This window comes from Lactuca saligna, chromosome 7 (assembly GCF_052625555.1).
Source record: "Lactuca saligna cultivar CGN05327 chromosome 7, ASM5262555v1, whole genome shotgun sequence".
Taxonomy (NCBI): Eukaryota; Viridiplantae; Streptophyta; class Magnoliopsida; order Asterales; family Asteraceae; genus Lactuca; species Lactuca saligna.
This window is the reverse complement of record NC_136423.1, coordinates 118187272-118201736: the sequence shown is the minus strand read 5'-3', so window position 1 is coordinate 118201736 and position 14465 is coordinate 118187272. Positions and strand designations below refer to the sequence as shown.

The window sequence follows — 14465 nt, the reverse complement described above, 5'->3', positions numbered from 1 at the left end:
AAGGGTAGATCTATAGTTTGGAGCCCATGCATGACTCTAAAATCCTCTGCATGTAAGGAGATCTGAAGGGACTTGGCGAGTCCTTTGAGTGGACTCGGCGAGTAGCATGAAGTTGTGGAGAAACTCGACGAGTGGGATGAGCAACTCGTCGAGTCGTATGAAGATTGTCTTGTACTCGGCAAGTTTGTTCTTGGACTCGGCGAGTTAGGTCGCGAAACCCCAAACCCTTCGAGTTGTGACTCGAATCAGTGAGTCGGGTGGAGGCTCAGTGAGTTGGATAGGTCTGGACTCAGAAATCGGTAGACTCGGCGAGTCATGGACTGACTCGGCGAGTCGAGTCAGGAATGGAAGGAATCTGATCATTTTGAACTCAACGAGTCAGTAGGATGACTCGGCGAGTAGGGTTGACCTGGAAGGTTGACTTTGACCAGGACTTTGACTTCGGATAAGGGTGGACTTGGTTGTCTTTCGGGGGTCTATTAGACTCAGTGTTGCATTGATATTGGTAGTTCGGGGAGCAAGAGGAGCAGGAGTTCCATGAGTTGTCAGGCAGCAACTAGTGAGATCATCAGCAAGTTCAGCTAGTGCAGGTGAGTTTCCCTTTGTGTGAATGGGTCTAAGGCCACAATGCCGGCCCATGTAGTTATGAGTAGAAGACCCGGGGGTTAGCCCTAGGCACAGTATGCTAGTATTATTTGCAGGACGAGGTCCAGTGATAGCGGGCAGGTGCCCAAGGAATTGTTTATATGATAGTTATACTTGTTGTCTGTGTGATACATGTATGTGCCTGGTAGGGAGGTGAGTGTAGGCGAGGTCCCGTATCTCACCAGTAGCAGAGTGTGGATGGGGTTCCATATCTCATTAGTAGTAGAATAGGGGCGAGGCCCGAACTAGAACAGGAGTGAGAGTGGGCTAGGCTCGTACCTCACTACCATTAGTAGCGTGGACGGGGTTCCATGACTCATCAGTAGCAGGACATAGGCGAGGCCCAGGATAGGCGAGGCCTTAGGACAGAACCAGTTATATGTGTTAGTTATGTGTTGTGAAATGTTTATGTGTTATTATTTGTTGGCGGGCGAGGCCCTGTGATAGGCGGGGCCTAAGTAAAATAGATTTGTATCCGAGCGGGGCTCGAAGCCAGGCGAGGCCTGGAACGGCGGGGCCGTTGTAGCGGGCGAGGCCCGAGGTAGGGGGAGAGGCCCAAGATAAGGGGCGTGGCCCAGTATGTGTAGTATGTGGTTATGCATGGTATGTGGTAGGGTGGGGAACTCACTAAGCTTCGTGCTTACGGTTTTCAGTTTTGGTTTCAGGTACTTCCGGTCGCGGAGGGAAGAGTTTGGGGTGATCGCATGGCACACACCATAGATTAGACAGCCTGGGAATGTTTACTCTGATAATGAACATGTGTTTTGAAAACTTATACTCATATTATGTTTTGGAATGATGGCTTTACTTTAAGTAATGATTTATTAAAAGAAGAATTTTTGGTCTTAAATTTTGGGTCGTTACAAGTTGGTATTAGAGTCTTGGTTTGAGGGATTCGGACATGCTCTCAGGGTGTGTCTGAACTCAAACTGAGGAATTGGTAAGGAAGTTTTCAAAATAAAAAGACAGTTTTGTAAAAAGAGTTTTGAGAAACGAAATGGTTTTAGAAAAGTAAAAAGAATTCAGAAAGAAAAGAACTTTGAAAAGAGAAAAGAGGTGTGGTGCATGCAATCAACCGAGCTCAAGTAAGTACCCCAAAATACCCATACAAGTTTATGTTTTGATTATCAGTTAATAGAATAGCATGCTAGATTAGGACTAAGGATCTAGGGAGGATGCCTTATGTGCCTGTTATATGTGCTTTTGATCTGCATGATAGTGCTGAATAGTCAGTAGTAGGATAGCCTGATTAGGTTATGCCTAGGTTTATGAGTTGTGTTGCATGCTAGTTTAGATTCTTGCTATGTGGATATGATTCCTTGAGTATGATATGGTTAGATTTTCCCTTGTCTGAATGCTGCTTGCTTTGTGCATTGTGGGATTCTAAGTGATGGGAGTTAGCCATTAGGTGGATACGTCACGTCACGTGTGATCAGGGTTGAATAATCTCAGAGTGTTGGATTTGGTCCTATTACGCAGCTCTTGTTTGAGTCCAACCGTTGTAGGAACAAGTCTTTTACTTGAAGGATTATCTGAGCCTCGTCACATGCGATGGTATCTAGGTGATGGCTAATTAGCATTGTGAGGAGGCCTTCAGCAGCTGAGGACTGGTTTGAGTTGAGTCAAAGGTTTCCCTAGGGTAAGCCTAGGATGAGGTAGTGCTGGGAGTAGTAGAAGTAGAAAAGGGACCTGGTGGAGTCAAAGCAGTTCCTGAGGAAAGTACAGATAGATGTGGAAGGTAGTATGGGCCCGTACTACTGAAAGCAGAGGATCCGTACTCGATTCGGGAAAGGCCGATACAAGACCGGGAACCTGGTAGTGTGTATGTTTGGTCTCGCATCAGTGAGGAGTATTCTGATAGTGGTTATGTTATATGTTTCAGTATGGTGACATTGCAAGAGGGACCAGCAGGCAGATCAGGCGTAGGAAAGGGATTGGGCTCGGGTTTAGGGGCCGAGTAGCTCGAGGAGCGGATGAGAGAGTTGATATCAGCAGAGGTTACGCGCAGTATTCTAGCTCAGACTCTTGTGATCTTTGGCACGGTCAAGGAGGGTATATTGGAGATTTTGGATGAGAGGTTGGGAGCCTTCCGTACTGAGATGATGGCTTTGTTGGGAGCGCGTACCTTGACATTTCGAGAGTTCAGGGCTTGCGGGGCACCAGATTATGATGGGGCTAGGGACCCCATCGCTAGCAGCAGATGGTTGGCTGATGTTGCCAACGCATTCCGTACGAGCCGGTGTCCTGAGGAGGACAAGGTCAGACTCGCTTCCTATCTTCTGAAGGACAGAGCGAGGGATTGGTGGGAGGAGATTGGTCACGCTTTGGGTGATGATGCCGTGTTGGACGCGATGACTTGGAGTGATTTCTCAGCGAGGTTTAGAGCGGAGTTTTCGCCGATTATTGAGGTGCAGCAGTTGGCCCGGGAGTTTCAGGATTTGATGCAGACTACTGAGACTGTGGCGGAGATCACCGCCAAGTTCAGAGAGAGAGCCCTTCTTGTTCCACAATATGTCACGGATGAGGAGATGAAGAAGGCACGATATCACGAGATGCTGAGGGATGACATCAGGGAGTTCGTGAGCAGGTCCGGTTGTAAGACACTGGAGGATATGATTTCTCGGGCCAGGGAGAGGGAAATTGATTTGGACCAGATCCGGAAGAGGAAGCTGGATGAGGTTCAGGTAGCCGCAAGTTTGGGCAAAAGGCCCAAGGGATCGGATTCGAGGTTAAGGGATTATCAAGACCGCAGTCGATGCGGAAGGTGTGGCAGGACGCTCGGGGGCGCGTGCAGGAGTGGTAGTGGTGGTGAGTCTGGCTGTTTCAGGCGCGGTCGGATTGGTCATTTTAGCAGAGATTATACTACTACCATCACTCAGGGATCAGACTTGATATGTTTTCACTGCAATCAGCAGGGCCACAAGAAGGCCCAGTGCCCCAGTTTGTTTTCAGCAGGACGGTTGATGGCACCCGCCCCTGCAACTTTGAGGATCACAGACGGCCGTCAGGGCCGTACGGAGGCGCCTGCGGTAGGAGGCCGGGCTTTTCAGATGGCTACTTTGGAGATGCGAGCAGCGCCGGACGTTGCAGGTATGCGACTTCCGTTTTCAGTTCTTTTATCTTGTGCATGATTATATTGTTATGGTTCTGCATCATTATGTGTATGAGTATTTTATTTTTGAGCGGGTTGAATTCGATCGTGTTATATGCCATTTGCATACCTTGGTTATTGGTTAGTAATTAAGGGATGGGTTGTATCGAAGAAGGTTACTTTGGGTGCAGTATCTGTAGCATGACTTGGAGAGACTCGGTATGTCTTGCTAGTTCGGAGCCGTATAAGTTTGAGAAAGGACAGGTTAGACCCTTAGCTATGGTAAGCTTGGAATTCCTCAGCGGATTGATTATGGTAGCAAGGATTGGGATTTCTCTTCATCGAGCATCGAGGTGTAAGCAGGATCAAAGTGGGGGAGAATCCTCCGAGTGTATAAGGGTAAGGGCACGCAAATCCAGATCGGGCATATGATTTCTGAGAAGGAAAGGAGGTAGTTTAGCGTTTGGCAGATTCAGTAGTTATGGGTTGGGAGTTTGAGAACTTCCCATCAGTGCGTGCGTGTAAAGGGTAATGGTGGGTATGTGGTTCGGATTCGGGGTAAAGGGTCGTAGGGAAGACTCGTGTGAGTCGGAATGGAGATCTTGAGGTCAATTAGCAGGAGATGTTTTCGTGTTAGCAGTCAGTGGTGGAAAGTGATGTAAGACTGCGGGGCGGCCGTAGCATTCGCTAGCAGTCAGTGGTGGAAGTGTTGTCAGACTACGGGGCAGCCGTAGCATTTCGTAGTAGCTTCGTTGGCGGAGTCGGGGCGAGGCCCTTATCTCCTAGCATTTAGATAGGGATCAGGAATGAGGAATGGATGAGAATGGTATGGAGTTGCCTGTATAGCCATTGAGAGATGGGACCTTGGAAGAGGCCGCTCTAGGATATAGTCGGGTGAGACCCGTGGGCGAGGCCCGTATGAGGATAGCAGTATAGGTGAGACCTGAGAGTAGGGTTGCACAGTAGTATGGTCGGGTGAGACCCATGGGCGAGGCCCGTGAGTTTTAGCGGCACAGGTGGGACCTGGTAAGGATCTTAGCATCTAGTCAAGGGGATCGGGGATCCCAGGAAATTGTAGTGCCAGCATGGTAGAATAGATTGAGCAGTATAGGTGGCGGAAGTATCTTCGAATGTCGCTGGGAGCAACTAGTGGTTGTGCTAGGTTAGTTATTAGTGGGAGTCGGTAATCCAAATATTGATAGGTTGGTAGGGACCAGGATGGTCTCAATTCATTCGGAAGCCAGATAAGGAATAGCGGGATTTCTAGCCAGTAGCAGTGCGGGGATGCAGAGTATGGTGGAATTCAGTTAGTCGACCGTGGGGTGCTCGACACCGAATGATAGTAGGAAGAATGCCCAATGGATACTGGCAACGATGACCCGTACTGGGAGTGGCGGGAGTAATAGATTTGGTGAGGAAAGGGTCTTCACAGCGGCAGAAGGGATAGATGGTTATGGAGCGTTGCCTTGGAAAGGCAGGGAAATCACGCAAGGAAAGAAGGGGTAAACCCCTATGTTGCAGTACTCAGAGATTACCAGAAAGATTGTCGGTTGACTAAGTTGTGTTTCCAGGATGTTCAGGGTCAGGATGCATCCGAAGTTATTATCTGTAAGGATTGACGTTAGTCTGAATGACTGGGCGGAAGGCTAGCAAAGTTAGGCAGCTGGTGTTAGAATGGATGGTGGGGCTTTGGAGGCAGATCGTCAGCAGTAGAGTATAGTAAACTTTGAGGACGAAGTTTAGTTTAAGTGGGGGAGATTGTAACACCCAAAGTTTCAAAGGCCAAGAAAGGAAAGAAAAGCCCTAATTTAAGGGTCGACTCGGCGAGTCCAAGGAAGGACTCGACGAGTCCGAGCGGGATCCGAGCCAAGGAATAAGTGACCAACTCGGCGAGTCGGCCAATGTGACTCGACGAGTAGGGTCTGTGCGAGGAAAACCCTAAATCCGGGGCTTGGAACCTATTTAATCGCCCCATTCTTCTTCCTAGTGCTCCTTTATTGTCTCTCACACCCAGAACGCCGCACCCTAAGTCCCCGTTGTGCTCATTCATGCTTTTGGCCATTTTTGAGTGATTTAAAGGAAGAAGAAGAAGTGGGAATCTTTGAAGCATCAAGGAGTGGCTTTGGATCCGAAGTTTGGGGATCATTTCAGAGCATTTTGAAGGTATTAAGTCGTTTCTCTCCTCCAGATTTTCCTTGGTTATGAGTTTTGGGGCTTTTAAGCCATGTTTGAAATCCACCTCGAGCTTGAGGTCCAGATCTGAGGTTGCTACCTCAGATCCATGCTTGTTTTGGTCTATAATTCCGTAAAGTATTAGCCCTTGAGTGGATCATGGAGTCTTTTTGCCTTAAGCCCTAGTTTTTGGCATGTTTTGCTTAGATCTCCTTCTCTACACCTAAAGTTTGCAACTTTACATGTGGAATAGGCTTGGGAAGGGTAGATCTACAGTTTGGAGCCCATGCATGACTCTAAAATCCTCTGCATGTAAGGAGATCTGAAGGGACTCGGCGAGCCCTTTAAGTGGACTCGGCGAGTCCTTTGAGTGGACTCGGCGAGTAGCATGAAGTTGTGGAGAAACTCAACGAGTGGGATGAGCATCTCGTCGAGTCGTATGAAGATTGCCTTGTACTCGGCGAGTCTGTTCTTGGACTCGGTGAGTCAGGTCGCGAAACCCCAAACCCTTCAAGTTGTGACTCGAATCAGTGAGTCGGGTGGAGGCTCAGTGAGTTGGACAGGTATGGACTCATAAATCGGTAGACTCAGCGAGTCGAGTCAGGAATGGAAGGAATCTGATCATTTTGAACTCAGCGAGTTAGTAGGATGACTCAGCGAGTAGGGTTGACCTGGAAGGTTGACTTTGACTTCGGACCAGGGTGGACTTGGTTGTCTTTCGGGGGTCTGTTAGACTCAGTGTTGCATTGAGATTGGTAGTTCGGGGAGCAAGAGGAGCAGGAGTTCCATGAGTTGTCAGGCAGCAACTAGTGAGATCATCAGCAAGTTCAGCCAGAGCAGGTGAGTTTCCCTTTGTGTGAATGGGTCTAAGGCCACAATGCCGGCCCATGTAGTTATGAGTAGAAGACTCGGGGGTTAGCCCTAGGCACAGTATGCTAGTATTATTTGCAGGACGAGGTCCAGTGATAGCGGGCGGGTGCCCAAGGAATTGTTTATATGATAGTTGTACTTGTTGTCTGTGTGATACATGTATGTGCCTGGTAGGAAGGTGAGTGTGGGCGAGGTCCCGTATCTCACCAGTAACAGAGTGTGGATGGGGTTCCACATCTCATTAGTAGCAGAATAGGGGCGAGGCCCGAACTAGAATAGGAGTGAGAGTGGGCTAGGCCCGTACCTCACTACCATTAGTAGCGTGGACGGGGTTCCATGACTCATCAGTAGCAGGACATGGGCGAGGCCCAGGATAGGCAAGGCCTTAGGATAGAACCAGTTGTATGTGTTAGTTATGTGTTGTGAAATGTTTATGTGTTATTATTTGTTGGCGGGCGAGGCCCTGTGACAGGCGGGGCCTAAGTAAAACAGATATGTATCCGAGCAGGGCTCAAAGCCAGGCGGGGCCGTTGTAGCGAGCGAGGCCCGAGGTAGGAGGCGTGACCCAGTATGTGCAGTATGTGGTTATGAATGGTATGTGGTAGGGTGGGGAACTAACTAAGCTTCGTGCTTACGGTTTTCAGTTTTGGTTTCAGGTACTTCCGGTCGCGGAGGGAAGAGCTCGGGGTGATCGCATGGCACACACCATAGATTAGACAGCCTGGGAATGTTTACTCTGATAATGAACATGTGTTTTGAAAACTTATACTCATATTATGTTTTGGAATGATGACTTTACTTTAAGTAATGGTTTATTAAAAGAAATTTTTTGGTCTTAAATTTTGGGTAGTTACAGCCCACCTTCTAAAATAGTCAACCTGAAGAAGGCCATTACTAACTTTGTACAACAAGCTGGAGAGTCACTATATGAAGCTTGGGAGAGGTACAAGAGTCTGCTAAGGAGTTGCCCACACCATGACCTTAATAGCCAACAAGAAGTCTCCATCTTCTATGACGGAGCCAATGTCACAACAAGGCAGTTACTTGACTTGCAAGGCCCGCTCACAAAGAAGCCACCCCCGGTGATCAAAGAATTAATTGAAGAGTTCTCTAAACATTATAGAGAATACCACAACCCACGAAATGAAGTAAGTAGAGGGGTAGTTAGCACAGTCAACGATAGCATGGTGGCAATGATGGCTAAACTAGACAGTTTAGATAGAAGAATGAAGAAGATGGATCAAAAAATCCATGCTATCCGGGTGGGATGTGAGAATTGTAGGGGACCTCACCTAACTAAAGATTGTGATTTGGATGAGAATAGAAACAAAAAGGTGCAAGTTTTCTATTCAAGTGGCGACAAATACGATGAAAATTGGCGGAAACCCAAGAAGGAATGGCTCCCATATGAAGAATACAAAAAGGCAAAGGAAGAGAAATACAAGCAAAAAGAGAGGGGTTTTTATCAAAAAGAAGAACCAGTTGTGGAAAAAAGAGCCGATTTAGAAGAGATGCTTACAATATTTATAGTCGCGTCCGAGAAAAGATACAATGATCATGATGCTGCAATACAAGAGACCAGAACTATACTTAGGAATCAGCAAGCATCTATTCTCAACATTGAAAAACAGTTTGGGCTACTAGCACATCAAGTGAACGAGAGAAGACTGGGTGAACTTCCAAGTAAAACCAAAAATAATTCGAGAATGGAGAATGTGAATGCTATAACATCTATTATGGGGAAATTTTCACTCCTCTGACCCCTGTACAGAAGGTCTCAACTAAGGTGCAAGCAGAAAAGACAGAAGAGTCAAGTTCAGCTAAGCCCGACCCGACTCGCCGAGTCCCTCTAATGGACTCGACGAGTCCATGCCCTGATGAAAAATATGATGTTTCCTTAAAGCCTTACAGGCCTCCTTTGCCATTTCCAATTTGATCCATACCTGATGAAAACATCAAAGTGTATAGAGCTTTCATGGAACATGTTAAAACCCTTCAAGTCAACATCCCATTTGTTGAAATGATGCTTCAAACACCCAAATATTTAAACTTGCTTAAGGGTCTCTTTGCTGCTAGAAAAGATATGACAGAAGTCGCAGAATTAGTATTAAATGAACTACCAGAAAAGAAGGGCGATTCGGAAAGCATCTCAATTCCTTGCCAATTTGGAAATATACTTGCTACTCAAGCATTGACCGATTCGGGTGCAAGTATTAACTTAATGCCTTTTTCTTTCTTCACGAAGCTGAATTTACCAGAGCCAAGGTTTATTAATATGAAGATCCATCTAGCGGACAAGACAATCATTCGTCCAAGAGGTCTTTGTGAAGATCTTCTCATGAAAGTGGACAAATTTGTATTCCCTGTGGACTTTGTAGTGCTTGACATGGAAGAAGACCCCAAAATTCCAATTATTTTGGGGAGACCATTTTTGAATACCGCATGCGCATTGATAAATGTATGCGAGTCCACACTAACATTAAGGGTAGGAGATGAGTCATCTGTGTTTAAAACTATACCAAAGATTAAGCAAGAAGAAACAAGAAAAGAAGAAGTTTCCTTCATTGATTTGGATGATGAAATACTCCAAAAATAACATGCACTCCTACAAGAAGAAAATCCAAGTAAATTTCTACTATCTTCTGGAGGAAATGATGATGTTGAAAAAGACTTAGAGGAGATAGAGAAGCTGCTAAAAGGAACAGATTCAGAAAACACAATGGAATGTGAGGAATTCGCACCGACTCGCCGAGTCGAGTCGACAGACTCGACGAGTCCAGTCGAAAATTTTAGCAGTTTGGATTATCTTGACCTTCTTGTCACCAGTCCCTTTCCTGATTTGGACATGAAGATTTTTCCTAATTCTTTAGAAGATCGAGCAGCAGAAGGCGGAATTGTTAAAGCATATGGTGACTTCCAACACGTTCTAGTAGATTGCGTCGATACAATGATGCAAGAAGATGAAGACATTCGACTTGAAGGGGAGGCAAGTTTTGGAGAAGAGGAGAATGCAACGGTTAGGAAAGATGATGCTGATAACCCATTCATTGAGTCACGTATAACCAAACCTCGAGCCCGAGTTTTTACCAATTATGAGGTAATTAAGTTTAAAGAAGGAGGAGTACAAAAGATGGTTCAAGAAAATGGAGTGAATAAGAAGAAGGTGGGGAAAAGGAACATACATGCAATTGAAGAAGATGCCACAAGGAAAAAGAGAGAAGCATTGAGACAGGCATACAAGAGGAAGATACATGCCTATAAGACGAAGTATAAACCGCAAAAGATTAGGCGTGCATTCCCGATGCAGGAAAATGAAGAAACGTAGATGGGAAGGAGTCCAACTAACGACTCCTTAAAAAGAAGCGCTTGGCGGGAGGCAACCTGTTATGAGAGTTTGCTTTCTTTTATCTTTCTCGTTTTAGTTTTTGTTTGATTTTCATTTTTAGGATTTTCTTTTTCTTTTTTCATCTTCTAAATCATCAAACATGACTGCTTGAGAGTACGCATGGTCTCAGTGTGGGGTGGATTGAATATTTTTATGAATACATGACAAAATGATATAATTTTTGAAATGTTTGCAAGTGACTCGGCGAGTCTAACTCTGCCTCGACAAGTCTATTCAGAATCCAAATGAGTTTAAATTCGCAACTAGACTCGTCGAGTCTAACCCTGACTCGACGAGTCGATTTTATTTACAGAAAAAATAATAATAATTTTTTTTACATCTGGTAAAACTAGGGTTTTTACCCTAATGTGATCATATTCCATTCATACTCGTCGTGCGCCTACTCTTATTCTCTCTCAAGCACTCATCAAGTTCTTCAATTTTTCTTCAAAATTCTTGAATTTCATCAACCAAGGTACTTAATTTCTTCAATAATTCTATTAAAGTCATGATTTTTAGATGTTATAAAGTATCAATTTTATAGAACACCCGTTTTTGAAGTTTAGTGAATATTTAGGGTTTTGATTTTCGATTAATTGTGGTGTTTTGGATGGGTGTTCTTGCTCTATTACACATTATGGACATCCCTGGACAAACCCTTAGACAAATTTTGAGTTTTTATGGGTACATTGGCACTGACCCGTCGACTGACTCGCGCAGTTCATCAGACTCGCCGATTCGGTCATGGACTCAACGAGTCCAGTCGGGAAGCCAGAAAGATTTTGTTTTAATGTGTTTCTGTGTCTTCTGGATTGTTTGTTAATTGTTATACAGGAACCATGTTTTCACGGGGTCAGAGCTCTCGAGGAAGTCAAGGAGATTTTCCTTGGTTGCATTTTCCACAAATCAACTCAAATTCAACAAGGAATAATTAGAAGAAGAAGCTTGCGGAACTTCAGAAAAAAAAAAGAGATATGTGCTCCCAACACAATTGTTTGGGAATGGTTGGGGAGCGTTCGTTATGAAGAAGAGTTGGCCCCTTATATAGTCAAGACATTTGTGCACAATGGAGTATCCATTACATGTGATGGATGGAGTCGTGTCTTCCGTATTCAAGAACCGATTTACCATGAGCTGTGCTTGGAGTTCTTTTCCACAATACATTTCCAGGGTGTGGATGATTATTATAACCCTGAAAGTATTACTTTTTGTCTTGGGGGCGAGCTTCATCATTTTTCAATGGTCGAACTAGCATGGAGATTGGGGATATATGACCAACAAGTGGTCAACACGGGTGCATTTCGTACATTTTTGGATCATTTCCATAAAGCATTTCCGGATGGGATCACAAGTTCAAGTTAGTGGAACACCATTGCTAATAAAGTTTACATTCCGAAGTCGGCTCAAGAAGGGAGCATACGATCACCTTCACACCGCCTTATTCACCGACTTATTTGAAACACCATTAACCAAGGAAAGATGATGACAAGGTTTCTAACCTTGATGTTTTCTTTCTTTGGAGCATCATTACACCCAATACTTTTTGCAACATTCCATGGTGCACCGCTTCATACTTGGCGGAGGGAGCGGTCAAGGACCGCAAAACTTCAAAAATTAATGGTGGCATGTTCGTGACACATTTAGCCCACTCTTACGGGTTAATGACTAGCGGTGCTTGGAACTTGCTGACGGAGATCCCGACATTTCCCTTTAATCCTATTCTTTTTCGCAGGGCACGCATTATTGAATATTATGGAGGAGGTCATTATGCTATCCCACATGACGATCCGGTGATCGGAACCGAGGCACCGGGATGGAGGGTTCGATCGAGATGTGAGCGTGAAGTGGAGGAGGAACCGTTGGTGATTCTGGTGGACAATGATGAAGTACCAATGGATTGGTACAATGTCGAGATGAGGAGGCTCCAAGACCAAATGGCGAGGGGTATTAATTTTAGCAACGAATCCCGCATGCGACTTTTTGACCATTTTCATATTCCACACATTGATGGGGGTAACTTCCCCTACATTCATTCTTGGGACGAGGTCACTAACGCAAGGCGGAGTGGAGCTGGTGGGAGCGGGGCTGGGCATGGCCATGATGAGGAAGAAGATGATGATTAGTTTCTTTTATGTCTTATTGAACAATTTTTATTTGTTTTTTTATTTTGTTTGGTGTGTTTTAAATTCTTAATTAGGTCTTTAACTCTTATGTGCTTAATGTTCTATTTGCCTTGGTTTATTTCAGAATTTGGTTTAGGAAATGCTTGCATAAGGAGTCTAGAGTATGTGAGAAAAACATGGAAACAAGTCAAGAAAGGTTGACGTATTGAGTCTAAGTGTCGAGTCCGGTCCGAAAGGGTTTATGAGTGAACGTTTACTGAAGCTATGGGGAGTTTTGAAGTCCACTAGAAGCTGGATGCAGGATAGACTTAATTATTTTTCACCCAGCGATGACTCGTCGAGTGCAGTTAACCTACTCGATGAGTCGCTATACATTTTCACTATTTCAACAATTTCGCGCCATTACTCGACGAGTCGTTTATATGACTCGATGAGTCCTTCATTTATCTACCATAAGGACTGCTGACTTGATGTTGATAGCTACACCACTTGACCACTTATTCTTTGCAATCAATTCCTGAAGATTTTACAGTATTTTTCTTGCACATTTGAAGCTACCCACATGCGATTTGATGTCTAAGACATGGATGAGCTGTTCCCATGGCTAAAGTCGATTGAAGTAGGAGCTTAATAGAAGATGATCAGTCTATCAACTGCTACCCCAGGAGAGTTTGTTCCAATTCCCTCTATATTTTTTGTTTTTCTTTTCATGCAATGCATGCAATGAGGACATTGCATGAATTAAGTGTGGGGTAGGGGGTTGGTTACATCTTAGTAAATTTAGATTCCTAATATCCTAATTTAGGTGCATTTTAAAAAAATTGCACTCTTGCATACCTAAAATGTTACTTACGACTTAATTTAGAAAATTTTTGTAAAAATTAAATTAGGATCCCATGTTAGAATTATGTTGATGTCATGAAGATCCAAACTTTTAGTTGAGTCTATATACGTTCTAGTGCATTTGTGGCATCCTTATTCCACTGAAATCATGGGACAAAAACACGACCTCGCTTAGTTTGAAGGATGCAATATGTTTAGCGTCGTGTACCAGAAATGTATCCAGGAAAATTATTATCGCTAACCAATAAAGGTTGATGTTGAGCGCCCCTACTTAAGCATGTAGGGTTTTGAGTGAAAAAAGTGAGTTAAATGTTAAAAAAAAGAGAGAATTACAATAAAAAGTTTGAAGAATTTTTGGAGCATCAAAGTTAAAGTATGAAGTTCAAAGATCAAAAATTCTAAAGAAATTCAAAAGTTGAAGATACCTTAAGAAATCAAAGATCAATTTATTAAGGAAATGAAGAATTCAAAAAAAATCTCCAATGTGGTATCATAAATTGTAATTGTCTAGATTATGTATGCTTGGGTTGCTCAACCAAAAATACCTTGAGGTTAAGAGGTTTTCTGGGGATGGATTCGGAGGGATGCATAAAATGAGCATTGTTCGGAAAAAGTGGGCGAATGTTTATGAGGATTGTGAGTATTTGGAGTATTGGGGGGGGGGGGGGGGTATTAGGAAAATTTTAGACACAAATGCATGCGTTGCGGTCTTGGCATAATGGTTGGGTTCGATTGGAGTTGTCTTATGTGATTCTAATGTGTTAAAATTCAGTTTTCCTTGGGGGCAAGCAAATGTCAAGTGTGGGGTATTTTGATATTTGCATATTTAGCCTTATATTAAGTATAGATTTTTATCATTTATTAGCTAATTTATTGCATATCATGGACAAAAGATAATTAAAAGTGTTTGAATTGTGTTTTCAGTCCAAAAGCAAAGCTCAGAAGCAAAAGGAAGCAAGAGAAGCAGTTGGGAGCTCGGGAGCTGAACAAAGAAGAAAAACGCTAAAAATACAAGGTATTCGGCGAGTAGGGTCGACTACTCGGCGAGTCGCATCGAAGAATCGAGAAGATAAGGACTCTATGACTTACCGTGCACGGGAATTAAGTGATAGAGTCGACGAGTCAGTCATGGACTCGGCGAGTTGGTGCGAATCTATAAAAACGACTGCTCAGATCGACACAAAGAATTATGGAACCCTTGGGGAGAAGCAAGCTGCGAATTAGAGTCAGGAGAGATCTGGAGAACGAAGATACAACCCTAAACCTAATCCCGAAGAAGATTTGAGGCAAATCTACATCATTCTTACTTTAATCTATTGTTCTTCATCATGTTTAG

The 14465-nt window shown here is 44.1% G+C and overlaps 1 protein-coding gene and 1 non-coding gene across 2 annotated transcripts; one reads left to right on the top strand and one right to left on the bottom strand.

Moving 5' to 3' along the window:
- Positions 1–7653: 7653 nt before the first annotated feature.
- LOC145007776 (small nucleolar RNA R71) lies at positions 7654–7760 on the bottom strand. Its single transcript, XR_013663142.1, has one exon. It is a non-coding gene; the product is annotated as a small nucleolar RNA R71 (small nucleolar RNA).
- A 993-nt stretch (positions 7761–8753) lies between these two features.
- LOC145007167 (uncharacterized) lies at positions 8754–9374 on the top strand. The gene has a single exon (XM_078966148.1). It carries the CDS (start codon positions 8754–8756, stop codon positions 9372–9374), a length of 621 nt encoding a protein of 206 aa, XP_078822274.1.
- Positions 9375–14465: the final 5091 nt, after the last annotated feature.

Excerpts from the sequence above, each read along its gene's own strand:
- LOC145007167 (XM_078966148.1), top strand. The coding sequence starts at position 8,754 with ATGGAACATGTTAAAACCCTTCAAGTCAACATCCCATTTGTTGAAATG.